Genomic DNA, 15,165 nt, shown 5'->3' on the forward strand with positions numbered 1-15,165 from the left:
TAAGGGGATGTTTAAAATTGTTTCCAATCCTGTACTGGGAGGAATGGATGGGTATATGGGACAATGATTTTGTATTAGATGACGAACCTGAAAATATCTAAAAAGGTGTGATCTGGGCAGGTTATATTTTGAGGAGAGATTGGAAAAAGGGGCAAAAACACCGTCAATAAAAAGATCGCTAAATTTGACAAGACCTGATTGTTGCCACTGATTGAAGACTGAGTCTAATTGAGCTGGAAGGAATATGTGATTCTTGCATATAGGGCTGGCTATGGAGAAGTCTTTGAAACCAAAACATTGTCTAAATTGAAACCAAATCTTGAGAGTATTTGCAACGACTGGGCATTGATTATACCGTGAAATGCAAAGGGGCAATTTAGATAAAGCTAAAGCAGGAAGGGATGATGAAGTACAGGAGTTTGCCTCTGAAATACACCAAACATCTTTGGGGTTCTGAACCCAATACAGTACTTTTGAAATATTTGCAGCCCAGTAATAATACCTGAAATTAGGAAGCGCTAATCCACCTTGAGATTTCTGTCTTTGGAGAAATTCCTTCCTAATCCTAGGTGTTTTACCACCCCATATAAATGATGAAATATGTCTGTCTAAGTTCTGAAAAAAGGATTTTGTTAAAAATATTGGAATGCATTTAAACAAGTACAAGAGCCTTGGCAGAACGTTCATTTTTACACAATTAATTCTTCCTGCAAGAGAGAGAAATAACAAATTCCATTTTTTGAAGTCAAGTTTTAACTTTTCGATTAAGGGAACAAAGTTCTCTTTATAAAGGTTAGGGAATCCCTGTGTGATGTTTATCCCTAAATATCTAAAACCTGATAAAGACAACTGAAAAGGTATATCGGTATTTGAAATATGGAGGCCCTTACTATTTATGGGGAAACAAACACTTTTTGCAAAATTCAGTTTATAGCCTGAGAAAGTTCCAAATTGTTTCAATATTTGAACTATGTGTGGAATACCTAAGATCGGATCTGAGAGATACAACAGCATATCATCTGCATATAAGGATACTCTATGTTCTATGCCCCTACTGCTGATGCCAGTAAAATGTTGTGAGTGTCTTAATGCTATAGATAGGGGCTCGATGGCTAAAGTAAAAAGTAAAGGACTAAGAGGGCATCCTTGTCTTGTACCCCGTGATAGGGGGAAATACTTTGAGCATAATCTATTTGTAATTACAGATGCTTTAGGGGAAAAGTATAATAACTTAATCAATGAGAGAAGAGATGTACCAAATCCAAATCTTTCCAGCACAAAGAATAAATATTTCCACTCCACCCTGTCAAACGCTTTATCAGCATCTAACGAGATAACTACCTGAGGGATAGGGTCCTGAGAAAGTTTAGGCGAGTGTATTACCCCTAATAATCTCCGGATATTACTAAAAGAATGTCGACCTCTGATAAAACCTGTTTGGTCTTTTGAAATCAAGTTCTCTATTACTGTATCTAAACGTAAAGAGAGGATTTTTGCCAAAATTTTTACATCTGAGTTTAAGAGAGAAATTGGCCTGTATGAATTACATTTTGAAGGATCCTTTCCAGGTTTTAGTAAAAGTATAATGTTTGCTTCATTCAAGGTTTGTGGCAAGCTACCCTTTTCAAACGAATCCACAAACATATCAAGAAGAATAGGGGCTAATTTATCTGCAAATTTTTAGGACACAAACCTTGAGTGACAGAACAAGAGACTCTTAGCACGTCCTCTTATCCTGCTGAACCTGTAATGAAGGTGTTTAATGAGTGCTATATTTATGAGATTGCATGATTGGCGTGATCTGTCACTGTGGACTGCATCAGGCAGATACCACCCATTCATTCAGCCCAATGATCGACCCTCTGCTCTCAGGTCAGTGGTAATGCAGCACTAGCACAGTGTGGAAGGGATCAGACCCGAATGGAGAGCAGAGGCTCCTGAGGTGTCTTTTTCATAGGGGCGTCCCAAACCCTCGGCAGGACATGATGGGGGTCTGTTATAATCCCACACCATTCACTTTCTATGCTAATAGTGGAGGGCTAATGAGGGGATGACCTCACTCTAAGGTTAACATCAGCTGACCCTGACACAGCTAAACGAAATGGAGGGGGGGGGGGGGTGTTGAATAGATTACACGCAATTTCATTTGTATTTTGTTATATATAAGAGTAGAAAAATATTTCTGTTGATCAAAAGTGGATAATTTACACTGACATACACACAGCAAAGCGGAGCGACATGCTAAGCTCCATCTATAACTATTTTAAACTGCATTTCATTATTTTGCATACATAAGGATTAGATATTTGAATTAACCCAAAACTATGTGTCAAATGTCCGTATGTAACTTGTCCTGTACCATTTGTGCTACAATCTTGAATTATACGCTCTCTCACAACACATGGCTTGTTGAAAAGAGGAGTAATATTAATTTGACAAGAGATCAGTTGTGCACTCTTAACTGGCAAACTGGGAAAATATCCCATAGTCTTGCATTGATAGAGAGAGATGAGAGAGTCACCATATTTGACAAATAATGTGATAAATAAAGAACCATGAACCTTAAAATCAGAACACCATACTAACCACATGGTAACTCCCTGGCAACCATCCACAACACATTTACTGGTTATTTCATATTTATTTTTATACATGCATTAAATAATAATAATAAATCTTTGCAGGGCTGTAATTAAACTTCAAACAGAGATCTAATAGGGAATTAAAAATAGTGTAAATATATTTAATAATTATTATAATAATAATAGAAAACTAAAAATATATATTTTTCTTATAAAATTGAACCTTTAAATGCAAAAATAGTGAAAAAGTAGATAAGTGTCAAACATTTTATAATAATATTAAATAGCATAAGATGATGATGATAATAGAAAACAATATTTTACAATACAAATCAGTTTAAATCATTATATAAGAAGAAGAAGAAGAAGAAGAAGAAGATTAATCTAACAATACAAATTTCCATTATTAAATCATTTTAACCTTTAAATGTAATTTGAATTAAACTGATGTTGGAAAAAAGGATCCTGAAATTTTTAATGCCAACTACATGTAAACATTTTGTTAATGTTGTCACAATCAAGTTAGTTTTTTTTTTATCTTGCCTGAAAAACCATGTCATGTTGCATTTTTCCAAAACTATCTCTTCAACCTTAGATTAAATGTCATGCCTTGTTACTCAAAGGCTTGTGAGTAATCCATCAGCATCACTCCGGCTGATCTTCCTGTGGCCTTTTCTCCGGCTCACGATACTCCCCTAATCATGACAAGTGTCTCTCTTGTTCGAATCATTACTTTAGCCTGAGGAGAGAGTTTGTAATTGAGGTCCGTTCTCTTTTGTGTGAAGTTCATTAGAAAGTTAATTCTCACAGTTTGGAGGAAATGTACGATTTAAATAACAAGTGAAATGCAAATGGCTCATTTGGATTGGAGACAAAGGCACCTGATGGGAGCTAATGGATTACACATCAGGAGAATACTTCAACTAATTAGTTAGTACAAATATTTGGCCAGCTAATTATGCAGCCAAAGAAATGTTATTTTTGGAAAGCAGATGCAGATAGACCACAGTTTTAATGTGTAAAATAAAGCAGCATGGCAATATGGAAGAAAAACTCAATTTTGGCAGCAAGTGTTTCCTAACTGGGCTCAATGTGTGCATTATAAAAAGGCCTTTTTCAGGTCATAAGGGACACAGAGCAGCTGAGCATGGCTTCTCACCTCTCAGTTGGGTTCCCTTTTCTGTATTCAGTGTCTTCCGCATTGAATTCACAAACTAATGCAAACAAAAACAACTACGATGTTGAAAAACAATTCCCACAACAAAACCTAGTAAATAACAGTGGTGTGGAAGAAAAGCAGCATAGCATTTTATTATCCATCACCTGCAGGGAATTCACTTCACTATGGTGAGCACTTCAGCCCTAGTTGGTCCTTTCATCAACTTAAGATTTGAGCCCTTTTTGGATGACAACCTTATGGTTTAAATCAACTAATGAATAGGTCAATAATCAGGGATGTGTTTGTTATTGACTTATCTGAGTGTTAACCTATTGAAAGATCATAAAATAAAAAGTATTGTATGAGTTTATTAAATGTCTGTGTCTGTGGGTATTATATTTAATATATAATATGCATTGTTATTTATTATTATTTACACTACCAGTAAAAAGTTAGGAATAATATATATATATTTTATTTGACTATATTTGAAAGAAGACCGTTATGCTCAGCAAGACTGCATAAAAACCCCCCAGTAACAACCGAAATATTGTGAAATATTATTGCCATGTAAAATAATTGTTTTCTATTTAAATATATTTTAAAATATAATTTATTTCTGTGATGGTAAAGCTGAATTTCTTCAGTGTCACACGATCCTTCAGAAATCATTAATATAATATGCTAATTTGCTGCTTAGTTATTATCAGCTGTAATTGGCAATGAAGTATTAAAGGTTCTATTGCTATCAATTATTATAATTATTTTTTTAACTTTTTGCTGCTTAATATGTTTGTGGAAACCATGGTACATTTTTTTTCAGGATTCTTTGATGAAATGAATGTTAATTTAATCAGCATTTATTTGCAATAGATTTTTTTAAACATTCTATATATATACATATATATATATATATATAATATTTAATAAAAACAACCTATTACAACATTTCTATTTCAACTGCAAATATGTAAAACCGTGAATAAAATTATATGCCATTTAAATGAAGTGTTATAGTGTAAAGTGAAGTGTAAAAAATATTATATATTTAATAGTTTGTATTTTTATTTTAGATTAGATGAGAAAATTAAATATAAAGTAAATGTAAATAAAAGAACCAATTAGAAAAAGTATTTTCGAATATGTGCCAATTAACATCTTGTGGCACCTATTTTATATGCAAGTGTGTTTGAGAGTGTGTGTCTACATAAAGCAGTGGTGACCTTTGTGTGTGGTTGTGTGTGGTGTTCTGAGCACTCAAACATTACCTTAAAGTGGCTCAACACGGTCCTGTGTGTGTATGTAGAGTGTTCTCTCATTATCTGTCCGAACTAAAGAGCATTCACCGGAGAGACCGTGCCCTACTCTTATTTACCGACACACGAAAACCAAAGGTTCCAAACAATATCGAATGGATTCCTTTATCCTCACAAGTGCTCGCCATCTCCTCCACCTTTGAATATCCCCCCTTTTCAGATACCTGCACGAAAAAGGAGAGGAGAAATTTACGACAAAAGGATATCCTCAACTTTCCTCGCAAACATGGAAAGCCTAGTTTAAAGACCTTTATTTGTATAAAACCTCTCATTAACTCTGCTCATGCTGTCTCCCTCGGCCTGCCGTGGCTTAAGTAGTGAGCTTTGTAAAAAAGCTACCAATTAGTCACCCATCAGCTTCAATTAGAAGAGACAAAACCTGTATAAAGATAACTCAACGAGAGCGGGAGACAGCGAGCGCCTGCTTCACTGGGGGCCTTTCAGTGCCGAATGTACCCTCCTCACCTTGTTTCTCCTTCCCTACCTCTCTAAGAGCCCAGTGTTGTGGAGATGGGAAGCCAGGCCTTCTAGGAGTCTCAGAAGGAGGGCTATTCAGTCCCTATACCTGTTTATGGATTCTAAAGCGTTCGGCTTGCACACAATCGCCCTTTGTCCTGTCGGTGCTTCCTTTAACTTAGGCCTCAACAACAGCAAGCTTTCACTAGCGCTTTCTTTCTTTCTTTCTGCGGATTGAAGAGGGGAAAAAAGAGCTGAAGGAGTGGCTTTCGCCTCATTAAAATTGAATTTACACTGTCCTGTAATTACATGGGAGGGCAACAATGTATTTCTTCCCCTCAATGAAGGTTTTTGGGGCAGTTAATTTGGTGCTTGCATTTAATCTCTTAAAGGCATTAATTAGTGTGGAGTGAAACCCTAATTTTCACTGTTGCCGCTGATGTTCGCCTGGAACTTTTCCCCTCCTGTTCTTCCATACCGACGAGGCCGGGCAAGCAAGCACAGTTAATAAAATTACCTCATTAATGACTTTTATTGCAGCACAGTGACTCATTCAGGATCTGCCATTAAGCATTAGCTTGATGATGTTTGAACGGGGACCGAGCAGGGGCGCATTCACTTTCACTTGTGTTTTTCCTTCGTAGTGGGTAGTTCTAAATAATGAGGGACGCAGCCAGTCAGATATAATTAGGAACAAGGGGCACTTCAGCAAATATTTGAAATCTTTAAAGGATGGCTCTTGTACACTGTCCATTAATAAGATCCAGATGGTTTGGGGAATATTTCTGGCTGAAAAATGTCCCGTTTACCTCCTACCCCTCCAGCCCCTCTTCTTCTAATCTTAAAGGGTTAGTTAACTGAAAAATGAAAATTATGTCATTAATAACTCACCCTCATGTTGTTCCAAACCTGTAAGACCTCCGTTCATCTTGGGAACACGGTTTAAGATATTTCTGATTTAACCCTGAGAGCTTTCTGTCCCTCCATTGAAAGTGTGTGTACGATATACTGTCCATGTCCAGAAAGATAAGAAAAACATCAAAGTAGTCCATGTGACTCATTTACAAGTCAAGAACCGTTTCTGTCGGACGCATCCAATTCGAGAACCGAGGAGCTGATGATACTGCGCATGTGTGATTCAGTGTGAAGCAGACTAAAATATGTTCACTGCAGTAAAAACATGACTACTGGTATACCATGCTACTGAAAGATTCCCATATTACACAAATATAAACATAAATGTTCACATGTTCATGGACTGTAATCAAATACACGCATGTTAGAATAGTTTCTGTGGCTCAGAGCATTGCATTAGCGGTGCAAAAGGTCCTGGGTTCAATTCCCAGGGAACACACATTCTGGTAAAAAAAGGTTTGCCTGAATGCACTGTACGTCGCTCTGTAAGTCACATTATTCCAGCAGCACTGGTGGCATGATTTCTTCAGGAGAAACAGATCTAAAGAGGGATGGACTTTAATTACAGCCTGGGGAACTGGGGCGCAAAACTTTTTAAAAGAGACATGGAAAGGATTTTGAGAGGAGATAACTGAGACCAGAGCTGAACATGGAATGATTTTTGAGGATTGTGCCACTCAGAAAGCAAGCCAAGGCAGTCCTGAATGAGCGTCACTGTGCCAAGTAGCCCTTGTAAACGGGGTGAGATAAAAAGGGCGAGTTGATGTCAGGTACATCTCCATCCAAAATAAACAGAGGCTATGAAATCTAAAATTAAGAGCCACTTTTAATCATTATTAAGCAATTACTGCATCTTTTTTGCTTTCTTTAGAACTAGGCCTAAAACAAAACAAGGAAAGTAAATAGTTCAGTCTTAATGAATGTGTTTAGAATGGCGGCATGAGAGACTAAACACTAATTCAACACTAGTCTCCATTGTCTATTTTACATTTATTAGATTATATTGAGTGAGTGAAGTGCTTACAAAAGGCATTTTGTGTTTACTTCACTATCCACCTGATTATTGATCTTATTAGCAGGTGGGAAATGAAGACACAAACTATAATGGCACTCAGTGACCTGTGCTGTGTTAGAATGAAGTGACGAATTTACTCAGCATCACAACGCATTAATCATAAAATTCGTTCTACTACAAGACGGGAAAAGTCTGGAGCTTGTGTGTTGTTGCCATCTTGTGGAACACTCACCTCACAGCATTGTATGCAATATTTTACGATTATAATACACCTCTGCTGCAATCTAGTGGTTAAATAGCCACACAACAAAGAGTCTGCAATAAAAAAAAGACAATAAAATGAAACCAAATCAAACCCGGCAGAGTATATAAACACAAAATAAAATGAAATCAAATAAAAACCAAGCAGATAATTTTGAATAAAGAATAATATATATATATATATATATATACACACACACTGTAAGACAAAATGGCATGGGAAACACTGCATTTGCAATTAAACTGTGCAATGTACATCTATTTTTCATTCACAATTTGCAAAGGAGACCAAGTACCAAAAAAAATAGCCATCTAATTCTTCTTATGCGTCATTCTTTAATAACAGGTAATGTAAACTTACTGGCTATTTCCAAACGTTCATATGAATCGTTTCACTTAGTCAAATCAAAATATTGTCTTTGCATTCACACAGTACTCACAGCTCAAAATGATGTTTTGATGAAGTCTGTATAAATGGCCTGCAGGGTGAACTGGCTGCAGTTGTTGGCTGGTTACTTCAGACAGTTTCTCTTCATGGGCCATTACTGTGCGGCTCTCACACGGATCAGTACGATTTAACCATGAAATGTGGAGGGGAAGACAGTGTCAGAATCAAACGGGTGCCCACCGCTGGGAATAAAGGTAAGAGGCCAGTCAAGCATGTTTGAATCCGATTTCCAAGCTTCAATTGCAAGTATTAAAGAGTTTAGTTAACCTCATCTATGATAAATGTTCACAGGACAAACAGATTTGACATTATATACAGGTTATGTTTGAAATATTAACCCATAATTCAATGTCTTTGACCTGACCTTGCATTTCCAGTGAAATGTAAGAATTGTTTCTTGAGCAGCAAAGCAGCATATTATACTGATTTCTGAAGGATCATGTGACTGGAAACTAGAGTAATGGCTGTTGAAAATTCAGCTTTGTCATCACAGGAATAAAATAAATTTTATTTACAATATTACTGTATTTTTGATTAAATAAATGCATCAATGGTGAGCATAAATACTTCTTTCAAAAAATATTAAAACATCTTACATACCCCAAATTTTTTACTGTAGTGTATATTATTATATGATTTATTTTTGTATAAAAATGTCAACTAATAAGCCCAGTTAAATTAGAGATCAAAAAAAGATATTATGGCAAATATTGCCTCTAAATCATTTGTCACACTGGAAATGGAAGGTCCAGGTGAAAGCACCAAGCACTCAGAGGTATTCTGCAGGGATTGGTATTCGGCCCACTTTTATTTTACCTCATTTTCCAGTTTTACAAGGCTTGCAGAGCGTTAACGGACAGTCACTCCTGGAGTTCGTTAGTCATGTCAACACCTATGGAAAACAGATCCTATAGAAAATGCAGAAGCAGCTATCTATGATCTTGTTTTCCTCAGAGATAAATGAGTATACAGGAAGGTCAAATGGCAATGACGTTCCATAGCTGTGAACCGCTTCATGAACTGTGAGGGGAAGTACAAAAAAGAGAGAGTTGAGAGAGAGGGCAAGGTGTTTAATAGGTGAGGACAACAGAGCTGTTGAAAACCCTCACTCAGTGTCCTCTATTATTGCTAAACCTTGGGTTTAAACTCAGTGTAATATTGTATAGAGTGCCTGATATACTGTATATATATATATATATATATATATATATATATATATATATATATATATATATATATATATATATATATATATATATATATATATATATATAGTAATATAATGATTCGGTGCTCTAAAACAATGCTTATTATTATCAATGTTGAAAACAGTTCCTGTTTAGTGCTTAATATTTTTTTGTGGAAACTGTGATACATTGTTTGGATTCTTTAATGAATAGAGAAGAACGGCATTTATTTAAATCAGACTTTTTTTATCTGATCAATTTAATGCACACTTGCTGAATTGAAATATTATTTCAAATAATAACAATAATAAAATATGCCTGACCCCAAATTCTTTAACGGTAGCATGTTGCACATTCTATATAATTAGAATAAAATAGTTTTAAAGGATTTTAATTCTTATTAAGTGTCATCTTAAGAAACCTTAAAAATATTTTTAGAAGTATTTTTGGAACTAAAAAAATATTCGTAACTATTTCTTGAGCTAGAAAATAAGAAATCAGTGGTTAAAGGGATTCGATTCTTAATGTTTCCGTGAATCTGGCCCTAACAAGAGAACCATGGTATATGTAACCTGTTATTTGGTAGACAAATGACACATTCAAAATGCCCAAAATACAAAATGCACATCCTTTATATTATAAAAATAGAAATTTCATACAATGAAATATATTCAGCCTTTTTTCAGCATACAGTTAAATAGTCGTTCTGTGATATTTACACTCCTCATTCTCTCTACAATCAGTTCTTTCTTTCAGTTCTGCCACTCTTTGAGGGCAATCTTTAAATTGGCCAATCTGGATTATTTGAGGTTTGGGGCAATTTCCTCTTCCTGTTGCTCTTAGGTGGGATCTTGGGTTTGTGGTCTTCACCAGAGCCAAAGTCCAGGCTTTCCTGGGTGTCCCTCCAATTGTCCGGGGCAGATGGGAAATCCTCTACGGAGTGCAACGGTCTGCTGAACACTTTGTTCTGCAACTCTGCGATGTCGTTACGAATGTCAGCCATCATGAGTAACAGGAAGTCGAAGGATCCTGGTGGGCCCTGAAAATATAATAATATATAATATAATAAAAAATATAATAATATAATCTCACCATAGCAGCTTGTCTACACTGCCACCAAATAGGCTTAATTAAGCCAAATAAATAAAACATAACATAGAATTTATAGCTATTTAAATGGTGAGACTTAAAAATATTCAACTATTTTGATTTTGCAGAAGCTTTTTTTTAACAAGTCATACCATTTAAATTAATATAAATATATTATATTTATTAATTTTTATTCATTTATTTTTTTATTTTAAGCATTCTACAGATTTTGATAAAATAATGCATGCAAAAACACTACAAACAGGAAATGAAAATATTTACCCATTATTTTATGTTTTGTTGTTTGTTTCCTATTTCCAGTGATTTTTGCATTCATTTTTTAGAATAGCAAAATCCATAGAATTGTCTATATATTTAAAAATAATTTACATACATTTTTAAATGTAGAATTTATTTTAATTAAAAGGGTAATATAAAGTTTCAGCAAAAGGAAGTGGCAATACAAAAAAAAAGAAGAAATATAATTTATAATAATTTAAATGGCAGATGATTCTGCATCTATTATTTTAGAACCGCAAAATATTTTCAAAATTAATTTCAAATATAAAAATTAAAATACATATTAAAAAAAACAAAAAAACAATCATAATACCAAAATCACGAACATGTGTTAATGAATTATACTTTTTACTTGTACTAGTAATAGATTTTGTATTTATTATTAATTTTATTATATATAAAAAAAAAAGGTACACATCCACAAATATAACAATTACAATATGGCTCAATTACCCATTTCCCCCGCAATTTCTTTATTATTTGAATTTAAATTGAGATATAATGTATTTGTAAAATAAATATATACTTTTCCAGTAAAGTATAAAAAGGCAAAGCAAATTTCACAAGGTGGTAGAAGAGTTTTTGGGTCTGTTTTCAAGAAAAATAAATCTTTTAAACTTGATTTTGTGGATAATCACAATAGGATATCTGCTAAGAGAGACAGACAGAAAGACAGATGAAGTGTGATCAAGGGTAAGAGTGAGAGAGACGAACACAGACAAATATATTTCAGACATAAGAACCATGAGAGAGAGTGCCATGATGTTCTTACAGGCGGTCCGGAAGGGCCGGGGACCCCTCTCTCTCCCTGGAGAAACCAAACAAATATTTGGGTTAGCAGGATTACAGTAAAGAAGCCATGAGAAGTCCAATGGGACAGTTATTGCCTGCTATCTCTCAGTAACATGATCACACATGAGAAAACAAGCCATCACTGGCCACATCACAATCAGACATCTCTTCTCCCGTCATTCAGCAAATGAATCATCACTGCACAATGCAATTTAGCTCGCATGTAAAACCAATAGACAGAAACAAGTTTATTCAGCATCTGAGTGTATATATAAATGTTATCTTAGCAGTGTTTCTGCGCACCATTTAGAGCTGGTCTCTAGTTCATTTGGGCTGAGGTATGGCAGTAGGTACCACACAGACAGACGTTGTGAGATATCGACCCCTCTGTGGGCATTATGTAGGGTCAGGGTTCACAAAGAGGTAGTAAGTGGCCCAGATGTTTTTGATTTGTGAATATATAAGCCAAAAAAACCTTCTATACAAACATGTAACAGAAGTCTACACACTACATGGATCAACCTTGAACCTATGCATGCACATGCATGTCAGAAAACTAACAAAACATTGGAAAAGCATGCTAAAGTAGGCCTAAATATGTGAAGGTGAATGCTTAAGGCTAAGCTAGTTAGTTTTAGTTGTGTTCTGAAATGTCTAAAAGTGAAATTCATGAAGCAACATGGTACATTAGTGTGAAGAATTTACTTTTACAGCCAGTTTCAATTATAATCAAGGGACAATCAATCTGGTTAAAGTTAGTTAAACTGTTGACATATTTATTGCTTGCTACGTGAATAACAACATCCAGTTTATTGCACTGACTAGGGGTGTAACAATACACTCATGTCACGATTCAGTTCAATACAAAATACTGATCTCACAATAAACTGAAATGGTTTTAAACAATATATAATTACTTCTAAGACTTAGATAAACAGTTAGAAAAAGTACTGTTCATTAAAATGCTAAATTTACACGAGGAATGGACTACGTGTGTCAAAGAGTATATGTTTTATTAAGTTTTGTTTTTTGAATTTAGATAACACTTTATTTTACAATGTCCTTGTTACATGTAGTTACTACAATAAAAACTATAAATGATGGATAATTACATGCCATTAACCCTAAACCAATCCTTAATCCTAACCCTATAGTACGTACATGTAATAGTTAATTAATATTACTCACTTAAATGTATAATTACACTGTAACAAGCAGTGTTGGGAAAGTTCACTTTCTACATGAACTACATGAAGTTCAATTCACAAATTTTAAAATGAACTAGTTCAGGTCATAGTTCAAACTACAAAATTTTGAACAAATTTCACTAGTTCATAGTTCTTTTTTTCCATATGTTGCTGCGAGCTATTATTTTTCAAAATTATTGCCACATGCCATATAGAATCACAGACAGCAATTTTTTTTTAATCAGTTTTAACAATGAAGCTATGCGTCAGATTTCATTTTCATATCCAATTTTGAATCCTTATCCAACCAAGGGTTTACATTAGCATTGAGGGGACAGCATTTCCCCATTGTTGCTTTTGGTGGTGTTGTCAGATTTGGTGTTTTTCCGCTACATTATATTAAGACCCGTTTATGGTGTGTTTTAGCCGGGTTTTCGCCTCGAAGGCTCTATAGAAATCTGGCACCCTATTGAACAAAGTTAACCTGAGAGAGCAAGCCGTTCACAGACACCAGAATGAACGAGTTGACAGTAACATTCATCAGGCATTAATACAGCACGTTCAGTTCACGTTCGCCAAAAATATGAACGAGTTCATGAACTATTGTTCAATGAACGCGTTCAGGCACAACACTGGTAACAAGGACACCTTAAATCAAAAAGTGTAACCTTAATTTACTACTACTAATTAATAATCACGAAAGCCCAAATGTGTGTCGACCTGAGTTTACGTTATTTGATGTTGATTTAAATCCATCTAAAATTTCCTTTTGAGTGAGCTACACACAATATGTATTGTCGCTATGCTATATTGCTACATTTTTGTATTGCAATAGGCCTATATTGTGAGAATATATTGTTACATCTCTAGAATAGACATTTAAAGGCAGCTTTTTAACAACACAGTAATGCAAATATCACATTATATTTCTACAAAATTAAGTGCGCTTGCAAATATCTTGAACATTTGCAAAGACATTTGTGTAATTGTGAACAGCATGTTTCTGGTTTCTTTTTGAGAATAGTCTTGCTGACTTTAAAATACCTGCCTCAATTCTTCTACAACTTGAACAAATTTTGATAAAAAAAAAAAAATGGTGCAGGTGAAATCCCCCCGTGTATTTTTATTCAATATCTGGACTAATCATAATTAATTTCAAAAACTTAATAATGATGTTCGGACATTCTGAAATATGTGCAATTCGTCCTGCCATCTATGATGTCATATTTGAATATTTTGCTCTTTGGTCATCGACCCAACGCCATCCAACAGATTATTGCATTAGTGATTGGTCACCATTGACCTTAAATTTCTTTATCCTGTTTTTTCCAAATCTTTGGACTCCAGACATGAAAAACAGCCATGGCCACAACATTGAAAAGTAGTGGACGGAGATAAAGATAGAAAACATACCTTCATGCCATCTCTCCCTGGAGCCCCGGGTGGACCCTATGAACACAAAACACAAAAACATCCTAATTAAACACAAAACCATACATATTTACTAAAAAAACCCACAGCACAAATATATAGGTTTAATTTTGTATGACTGCACAAGGGAATGGTTTATTACTTTATTAAAAATGCTTTATTAAAAATATAATTTTTTTTTATTTTTTACAATTGTTCATGTTTAAAAGTTCAATTTAGAAATGTTAACTGCTAAAAAAAAAAAAAGTCAATCATACTGTAAAAATATTGATTGTAAATGCATTGATTGTAAATATTTTTTAAAAGAATGATGGAATAAATAAAAACATCTATGTTTAAAAGTTAATCTCTGAGAAGGCTTCATAAAATAGATTTTATCTGACCAAAACCATATGACCGCAAAAGGCCAAACAAAGGACCCTTGGCATATTTATATTAATTTAATTATATATTTGATGGTCCTATTAATTCAACTCTTAAATATTTTCACACATCAAATCATGCCTGTCAAGATCTTTAGGGCAGATCTGAGCAATATTTGTACCAGAATGGAAAACATGATTCATCGATCTAAAAATACTTAATTGAACTCTGGGTTTTTATGTGGGCGATTAGAGAGAGCTGGTTCTGTGCCAACTGCAATGTCAGCAGTGTTTGAGTAAAGACACAGAGTGAATGTGTTCATGGGTGGAGCGGTTGTGACAGACAGGGGAGGCCCATGAGTACACATGTTTAGGTTTTGAACTCCTATTTATGCGCATACAAAACACAACTCAACCTCACAGACGCAACTGGAGGCCGCACCTTAGACCGTGTTTTCCAAGAACACGGTTCCAAACTGCATAACTTCTTACAACAGACTGAAACTGTGAGCCCTCTAGAACTAAATTCATGTTATGAGCCAAGACTCCAGTGCATTGAAAGGCTCATGTTTCTACATATAGGGTTCATAAATTATTACAATATTTCAGAAGTGTATTTCTTCACTGACGACTCTTGCTTCAGTGATTAGGTCGATTGCATTAAA

At 34.7% G+C, this 15,165-nt stretch overlaps 1 protein-coding gene across 1 annotated transcript in view; it reads right to left on the bottom strand.

The window, feature by feature from the left end:
• Positions 1 to 9,983: 9,983 nt before the first annotated feature.
• LOC113079111 (collagen and calcium-binding EGF domain-containing protein 1-like) overlaps positions 9,984 to 15,165 on the bottom strand; it is a 46,047-nt gene continuing 40,865 nt past the window's right edge. Inside the window, exons 9-11 of the mRNA XM_026251312.1 lie at positions 14,121 to 14,156; positions 11,501 to 11,536; positions 9,984 to 10,378 (exon numbers count right to left, since the gene is read on the bottom strand). Coding sequence (XP_026107097.1) covers positions 10,121 to 10,378; positions 11,501 to 11,536; positions 14,121 to 14,156 — 330 coding nt within the window. The 3' untranslated portion in view covers positions 9,984 to 10,120. The remainder of the gene's footprint in view (positions 10,379 to 11,500; positions 11,537 to 14,120; positions 14,157 to 15,165) is intronic.

The sequence above is a fragment of the Carassius auratus genome, unplaced genomic scaffold (assembly GCF_003368295.1).
Source record: "Carassius auratus strain Wakin unplaced genomic scaffold, ASM336829v1 scaf_tig00027190, whole genome shotgun sequence".
NCBI classification, from domain to species: domain Eukaryota; kingdom Metazoa; phylum Chordata; class Actinopteri; order Cypriniformes; family Cyprinidae; genus Carassius; species Carassius auratus.